General features: G+C 45.7%; 1 protein-coding gene across 1 annotated transcript in view; it reads right to left on the bottom strand.

The window, feature by feature from the left end:
- LOC136942749 (echinoderm microtubule-associated protein-like 6) overlaps positions 1-8,733 on the bottom strand; it is a 37,514-nt gene extending 28,781 nt beyond the window's left edge. Inside the window, exons 1-2 of the mRNA XM_067235720.1 lie at positions 8,537-8,733; positions 6,181-6,238 (exon numbers count right to left, since the gene is read on the bottom strand). Coding sequence (XP_067091821.1) covers positions 6,181-6,238; positions 8,537-8,733 — 255 coding nt within the window. The remainder of the gene's footprint in view (positions 1-6,180; positions 6,239-8,536) is intronic.

Genomic DNA, 8,733 nt, shown 5'->3' with positions numbered 1-8,733 from the left:
CTGCCTCAAAGCCAACGAACTACAAAGCAATCCTGGCAAGTGCATACCCCGTTAACGTCAATAACTACGATGTTGACGTAACACTTCTCTTCACTTTACTTTTCCCGAATCTCTCCTTCTTTCTTCTTCTCTCCTTCCACCCTTGAGCACCTGCCTCTCCTCATGCCCCAGTCTGTCTCTTTCATCTCAAAGCCTCTTTCTGCATGAGTCTCGGGCTGTAAATCTGGTCTTGGAGCTGAGCCGGGAGCTGAGCCACTAAGAGGGGGAGGGGCGGCGGGAGAGAGGAGGACTGAGCGAGAGAACAGAATGGAGAGAGGAGAAGAGAGCGAGAGGGTGAGGAAGACGGAGGGAAAATCCAATTCCACTCCTGGGAGGTTTCCCCTTCTCACACAATATGGCAGCACACAGACAAACTAACACACACACACACAAACACACAGAGAAAAACAGAGAGACAGTGAAAGGAGAACGAGAGTGAGCGAGAGATGGAAAGCTGGACAGAGAGAAAAAGATATCGAAAGTCAGACAGAAACAGATAGAGACATTTAGAGAGAAAGAGAGCAAGAGAAAGAAAGACAGAGATAGAGAGAGAGGGAGAGAGTGGTGTTGGCATGAGGCCTGCAGTGCAGCTGTGTAAGGGGTTTAGATGTGCAGCTTGGCTGTCAGTCACGGCCAGAGGCTACCCATGGAGCAGGGCGGAGTCACGAGAGGACAGGCCGCAGCAGACACTCCATTCATGCAGGAGTGTGTGTGTGTGTGTATACAGAAAAGGCAACCCACAGCAGTCTAAATAAGTGTCACTGAACGCTTCGTTGGTTGGCTTGTGTGTATCAGCAGAAAATGGACAAGCACACACGAAACACATTCAAACAGTACACACGGTTTTCTTCCAAACATTACTGTAAGACATCTCGTATCATCGCGGTGGAAGCTGCAGTAACAGCAGTGCGTGGGATTCATCCACTCCCAGGTCTGAACGGCTGGCGTGCCTGTCTTAAGGTTAACTGAAAGACAACTCCATTTTGTGGCTATGAGAGAGAGAGACAGAGAGAGAGAGACAGAGAGAGGGAGACTGAGAGGGAGAGGGAGAGGGAGAGAGGGAGAGAGAGAGAGAGAGAGAGAGAGAGAGAGAGAGAGAGAGAGAGAGAGAGAGAGAGAGAGAGAGAGAGAGAGAGAGAGAGAGAGAGAGAGAGAGGGAGGGAGAGAGAGAGAGGGAGACAGAGAGGGAGACTGAGAGAGAGAGACAGAGAGAGGGAGTCAGAGAGAGGGAGACTGAGAGAGAGAGACAGAGAGAGAGAGAGAGATAGAGATAGAGATAGAGAGAGAGGGAGAGGGGAGGTTCCACCTGACTGGCTGCCTGCTCTGTGCTTCACATGAACAGCAGGAGCCAATGAAGGCTCTGGTCTCCTGAGAAGGGATAGTCCAACACAACGCAACCTGCCGACAGAGTGGTTGCCCTGACAACCGCACTGCCCAAGGACATTGGGAGACATGTTAAGAATGGACGTGTAAACAGAGGTCAAATATCAGCAGAAATACTACATCAGAGGTCAAACTGGTCACACACACACGAGTGATCTGTTTGGATTATGTGAAAAAGCAGATTGAGAGTGTGAGACGCTTTGTTGTTAGATTATGTAAAATGTGGAGTTGTATGTTTAGATTATTTGAGATGTAGAATGTTTTAGCATGTGCAATCTAGTAGCTGTAGATTATGTGAGACATAGCATGTTGAGATTGTGAAATCCAAATGTCATCATATTGACATATATAGAGTGCACCAGCCTGTGACATCCAGTAGGTGTTGAATATGTTAAATGTAATATGTTTGTATTACAAAGTCTAAATGGCATTACATTCCCATATGTAAAGGGCACTTGGAGTCCTGAAAGGCATCTCAGTAGTGAAAATACTGCAGATTTTTTCCCTCTGTTCAAGCACAGAAACATCTCTACAGAACCCTTCCTTCTCCTCCACTGAAAGGATATTTTCCATCACGTCTAACCACCCATTCTGGGGGGGGGGGGGGTGATGTATAGAGTGTAAATGAGGCCAATCCATTACTGCACTGGTCATATCACTCACTGGGGCTGTAAAAAGGATATGATGGATTTGGTTAATTCACAGACGCCACCATTCGTTTTTGAAATCTGCACTTGTTGAGATTGAGATAGAAAGGCTTTGCCTCTTCCTGGAGACAGAAGACTCCTCCAGTCCTCAGGAAGAAAGTCAAGATCAGACGATCCCCTATGTACCTGTGACCAGTTCCCACTACTGACACATATACTGTATGACTCTTTCGCCCTCTCTGCCTCTCCAACCCTATCTCTCCCTGAACAAGCCAGCGTCTACATTTGACTTTAAACTCGTCTGACTCTGACCACCTCGTATTATGCTCCCAAGATAATCCCTGTGACATCTCTCTGTTCGCATCCCTGCCTCCCTCCATCCGTCCTCACTCCGTCACTCGTCGCTATGACCCCCGCCGTCACTGTGTCCTCGGGACAAACTGACATCTGCTACAATAAAAAAGATAACAGCAGTGTCATCCACCTCTCAACCTCTCCTTCCTCCCTTCCTTCCTTCCTTCCACCTCTCCCCCCTTCCACTCATCTATTCCAGGGAGCCCAGGTACCAGAACCAGCACATGCTGCAACTAAAAATAGCAGGGACAGGGACTCCACCGAGATAGAGAGAGAGACAGAGAGAGAGAGAGAGAGAGAGAGAGAGAGAGAGACAGAGAGAGAGAGAGAGAGACAGAGAGAGAGAGAGAGAGAGACAGAAAGAGAGAGAGAGAGAGAGAGAGGGGGGGGGGGGGTGGAGGGAGATAGAGAGAATGTTTTCTCAGTGAGAAGAAGCTATAACCTAATTCATAAATGATTCAACAGGGTTGGAGGGCAGAAAGAGGGAAGGAAGGAGGGAGGGAGGGAGGGAGATAAACAGGCTAGATGAATTGAATGGTGGCTTTGTTTATTTTTGGTCTCGGTACATTCTGCAGTTCTATCTCTTGGCTCCACCTGGAGCTGTTTGCCTTCAGGCTTATGAGAATCACTAGACAAAAAATACAGAGATAATTCGGCTCTGAAAGCCTCTAAGACTATACTTTACAAACCACAATGCAGGTGAGTTGTTTCCATATTATGATACTGGAATACAATGCTACTGTGATGCACTTATAGTATGGACAGACCCAATATGTATTCTACGGAAAAAAACTAAAGATCCCAAGAAATGTAATAGTGTCAATGAATCTGTAATGAGCCCAATTCCTCTGAACAGTAAAAGTGAAATGTCTTCAATGAATAATAGAACAAAAGTCAGTCAGCCAGCCATCTTACTGAATGCCGTTTGGAGTTCTGTAATTACAGACAGATTATTATCCTGTCCCATCAGACAGGGTGAAAGCAAAATGAAGCATCACTCATCTTTACAGGCGCTCACAGAAAACATTCATCTAAATAAAGACACCAAAAGTGAGGTATTATGTCATTATCTGTGAAGAAATACTTCATGTTCAAACCAGGTTTAAACCAGATCCTCCTAAATGTCTTCACACCTTCTAGAAGGCTGGATAGCCTGCGGAAGCTGGTGTGTACAGTTTGCAAGTGTGTGTGGGTGTGACATAAACGTGTGAGCGTGTGTGTGTGTCCGTGTGTGGAGCAGCAGGAGGTGGGAACAATCATTGCTCAAGGGCAAAGCAACAGTGGGACACTAAGAGCTCATTTCCTAGTCATCATCTTAATGAACCGCACTGTGCCAGTGAGGGTTCATGTACAGGAGATACATTCAAATATGGGATTATGTATCATACAGTATGCATCCTGTGGGATTATCACCGCTTCCTTATGATGGAGTCAGTTGGCTGAGTGGTGAGGGAGTCGGGCTAGTAATCCGAAGGTTGCCAGTTCGATTCCCGGTCATGCCAACAAACGTTGTGTCCTTGGGCAAGGCACTTCACCCTGCTTGCCTCGAGGGAATGTCCCTGTACTTACTGTAAGTCACTCTGGATAAGAGCGTCTGCTAAATGACTAAATGTAAATGATGTTTCGAGAGCGAGCATGTTTACATTATAGTCATTTGTTACAGTTATTTCAAGGTAAAGCACGGTCCGTTTTTTAAAATAATAAAAATAATGTAATTCACGTCTAAATAAAACCAGACAATACTAGCATACTGTATGACTTCTGACGAATCTTACTAACTCATGAAATACCATCAATTTAATTAAGGACAACCAATTAAGGACTGTCTAAGGCCTTTTTCTAGGAGTCTCTGTGGACTTATTAAGTTTCAGACTGATACAGAAATTCTGAAGTTCCGTTTCCTAAACACCCTTGAGCTTGGAACAGCAACTGCTTCCTCTGTCAAGCATGTACACATTGGGCAGTCTAACATCTCCAAAGACCACATAAACTTCTACTTCATCAGCTCTGCATAGCCTGTTCTCTTGATGGGAGAGAGCTGAACTACACAAGACTTCCACCTCAGGCCATAGCCTTTAGCATTGCTACTGGCCTAGCGCCGACAGATCTTAGCATTCTGGCTACAAGCAATATTGCTAGTGACTTAGCAATGTAGCAAAATGACAACATACTGTAGCCTTAAACTGCCCTGCTAGCCTAGCCTATCCAAGGTTAGGAACCGACATTAAAATCAAACTGCTGTCTTACTGTCCTTCTCTCACGCACACACAAATTAGAAAAAGATTTAGACTGCTCTATTGATATGAGTGGGGAAGGTGCTAATATTGACCAGGATATTTACATTTAGTCATTTAGCAGACGCTCTTATCCAGAGCGACTTACAGTAAGTACAGGGACATCCCCCCGAGGCAAGTAGGGTGAAGTGCCTTGCCCAGGGACACAACGTCTTTTTTGCACAGCCGGGAATCCAACCAGCAATGATTGGTAGCCCGATTCCCTAACCGCTCAGCCATCTGACCCCCCATAGGATATAATGATATGGATGCACATGTCTGGAAGGGGACAGTGCATCTTAAAAATCCACTTTCATACTTGGAAAAAAGACCACCTTTTTTATTGTACTTGAAGGGGGGGGGGAAGCACATCAGAAGACTATCTGCTGATTCCGGTTCATTCGCTCATGCAACCCGCTTCAACAGGCCCTCTGTGCCTGTTGAAGGCAGAGGAGCCGGCGTAAAGGTCACAGCCTCCTCAGAAGTGGTCGGATGTGTGAGGAGCTTAGATTCCAGCCTGGTGCTAATGGTGCATCATGGGAGCAGTGGCCCAGCAGCCTCTGATCCTGTCATTAGCACTGATTAACGAAAACCACACTGAGAGTCTCTACCCCGCCCCACACACTCACACACACACACACGTTGGGACTTCATACTGTCTCCCTTTCGACAAAGCATATATGTAACAGTCAGTCTGGCTATTTTAATGTATGCAAAGGTCAAGAATAGGATAGCATTAGCATTTAGCGCTCCGGGGCAGATGTGAGCAGGAGGTCTGGCTGTGTCTGACTGTGTCTGACTGTGTCTGACTGTTGGCCTATATTCAGTTGTGAGCTCTGTGGAGCTGGTTAGCGAGTGTTCATATTTGGAGTGTGATTTAAGACTACCAGGCTGACAGAGTGCTATCAAGTGTGTGACAAAAAATGATAGATGGAATAGTGAGAGAAAGACACTGAGAATGATATAGTAAGAGTGAGTCAGAAAGAGAGAGAGAGAGAGAGAGAGAGAGAGAGAGAGAGAGAGAGAGAGAGAGAGAGAGAGAGAGAGAGAGAGAGAGAGAGAGAGAGAGAGAGAGAGAGAGAGAGAGAGAGAGAGAGAGAGAAAGAGAAAGAGAAAGAGAAAGATAGCGAAAGTGACTTGTGAATCTCAGTTTGACTGCCACACCTGTTTGGTTCTGACCTGGTTGTTCCTGCCTGGCTAACTGGTTGTCTGGCATTGACAGATATATCTGTATCTAGCCGGGTCGGATTCTGCCCTGCAGTGCTGACAGGAAGTGGGTCAGCAGAGGGAGGATGGAGAGCGGAACCAGAACAGGAGAGGAAGAAGGGCCCAGCAGGCAGAAACCGGGCCAGGGACCGGGCCAGCCAGAGCCAGGAGTCAAAAGTAAAACACTGAAGAATAAATTACAGCTCAACCAGCTTGTATTTCCTCAGTCACGACAGAAAGTCACAGTCCGGGCTGTCAATGTCTCAGTAATTCCAAACCCTCTGGCGGGGGATGACTGGAGTCTCTCGAGCATAAATTGACAGGGCAGACTGGAGACTGCACAACCAATCACTGGGGGGGCGGGGGCTGCGCAGACTGGAGCTCGACTTCAATTAGAGGAGACAGCACAGACAGACAACAGAGCCCCCATACATGGGGAGATAATTACATTGAGCTAAAATAGGAAATTGGAAATCACCCTATAGGGCTGTGATTTGCGTGTGTGTGTCTACATGCATGCGAGGGATCCCGAATGGTGCGGCAGACTGACAGTATCATTGGTATTCCTACAAGGATCCCCCTGCTCTGGCAACAACACTCATCAGCAAGCTTGCACACAAGCCTTCTCTCTTTCTCTCTCCTTCACACACACACACACACACTGTGAAGACGCAGACACACTCATTTAGGCACCAGGTGGTTGTAAACACACACACACACCAAACTGAAGGAGACAAGACACAAAGCCTGCTAGTACAGACGACTGTTAGGCATAACTACGTATCGTAATGGCTTCCCAGCATGGGGCCTGGCTAAAAAGGCCATCTTCAGCCCAGACATCTCACCGTCCTCAGTTTATCACTCTGACTGCTGCATTACAGAGCTTCTCCCTGAAAGGGAGAGAATGATGAAATCAGGAGGAATGACTGTAGGACGGCCACAGACAGCCAGAGAGCATTATTATTATATATATATTATTATTATATATATACACAAACCTTTCAACTAGATGGTAATGGATTGGGATTGCTCACACACTGGCTCCCCTAACAATAGTGTGTAAAGGGACGATGTAACTAGGCAACTAGCATCCAACGCAGGTCTCATCTGTGGCACATCATGACCGTGTGAGCTAGGTGAGCTAAAGCATTAGCTGTTTGGTATCTCAGGAAAGGTCATTTGTGAGGAAAGTGGGATCATCACACCTTCTCTGTTACACCACAAACTTCTCTAACCTCCTTTTATAAACTCAAACTCGGGCTTCCCACACATAAAGAGATTGTGTTAGCCTGCTGAACCAAGGCCAAGGCACAGTTGTTCATCATCTGAGGGTGGTTGATTGTGGGTAGCCTTGACTTGACACTAATTCCCCCCTGGCATCACAGAGGACAGCACACAGACCAGAGCTTATCATTAGTGTGTTTACGTTTGGCTTGTTGCCATGGCCATCAGCTTGGTTTGCCATGGCGAAGCAGCCATACTGGTCAGGAAACCACAGGGCCTCCGTAAACACTGTAGCCAAAACAAGACAGAGGATGCACTCAGAAGCAGTCCTCTGTGCCAGTGACAATCACAAAACCACAGGCCATCATCAGGGGCAAAGAAAAAGTTTAATTGAAAACTGTATGTGTGCATGCTGATTTTTGGCACTAAATTATCCCACTTATAATGCACTTCCAGGATTAGTGTTACAGTCTGTTCATTCAATTGTGCCTAAAATGCAGTATAAGGTATTTCAATATGCATTTACCTCAAGGTGTGCATTTATCGACAACACTTTACAAGATCCAGTTTGCACCATACAGAGCTAAATACATGTTTGCTTTTTTACTGGTCCTATTCTTCCAGGCACCCCTCGGGAAAATAACTTTTGAGCTCCTGGGGAAAAAAAACGATTTCAAAGAGCCACCCACATGGTTTAGAATTAGCATGCCTGCTGACTGCCATGACAAGGAGCTGTCCAACTCGGCGGTGCTGAAATGGCATTGAGTTGGAGCAATGATGCTCCAGGAGAGAGGCATTAAAACAGCTCCATCCTCTAGAAAATATACTGAATTTAGTAGACAGCATGCATCAATACGGGATTATAGGTGCTTTGTAAGACCTGCTTGGGACATTAAAATGATCTAAATGAGCTCTAAAGTGGGGCACACCTTCGATCCTTAATGATGGATATCTGGAATCAGGCCATATAAATTAAAATGCATGTTAATAATAGGAAGTCTACTTGTTTAAGACAGAAGTTAACCTGGTTAATGTTAAAAATAAGAGAATGGGCGAATTCGGTAGAGAAACAACAGAATGCGCCAAATCTCTGGGATGTTTCTACGACGAACTGAGATATATTAGGCTATTTTAATTTTGCATTTGAATCTGATGTAAATTACGGGTTAATTATAGACATAGATGCGATGTCATAGCATGTTATACCAACAGCTTGCAGACTGATTAAACTTTTAGTTTTAAAGCTCATAGTGTTTAGAACACAATATCATATTCTGTGAATTATTTTAATGTCACCGTTGTGCATAGCCTATACATTATAATGTGTGAATACCTTTAAGGTTTGATTTGTGAGAAAACAAAATTACAACACCAACAGTCTCATCGTCCGTGCCCCAAGATGAAACTTACCTGATAATGTCATCGTTGTGGCCCAAGTAAAACTTCTGCGTGTGCTCTCTGGTGTTGTACACGACGCCAACTCCAGCCACGAAGTACACCACCTCTTTGCCAGCCGTATAATACAGGTTGTTTCTGCATTGATGTCCCCTGTACCCGTAAATCCATTCTAATCTCAATTGGCAACGAGGAGCAGTCCGATCCGCCAT

The sequence above is a fragment of the Osmerus mordax genome, chromosome 5 (assembly GCF_038355195.1).
Source record: "Osmerus mordax isolate fOsmMor3 chromosome 5, fOsmMor3.pri, whole genome shotgun sequence".
NCBI classification, from domain to species: Eukaryota; Metazoa; Chordata; class Actinopteri; order Osmeriformes; family Osmeridae; genus Osmerus; species Osmerus mordax.
Note: the sequence above shows the minus strand (reverse complement) of the source record. Positions and strands in the feature narration are given on the sequence as shown.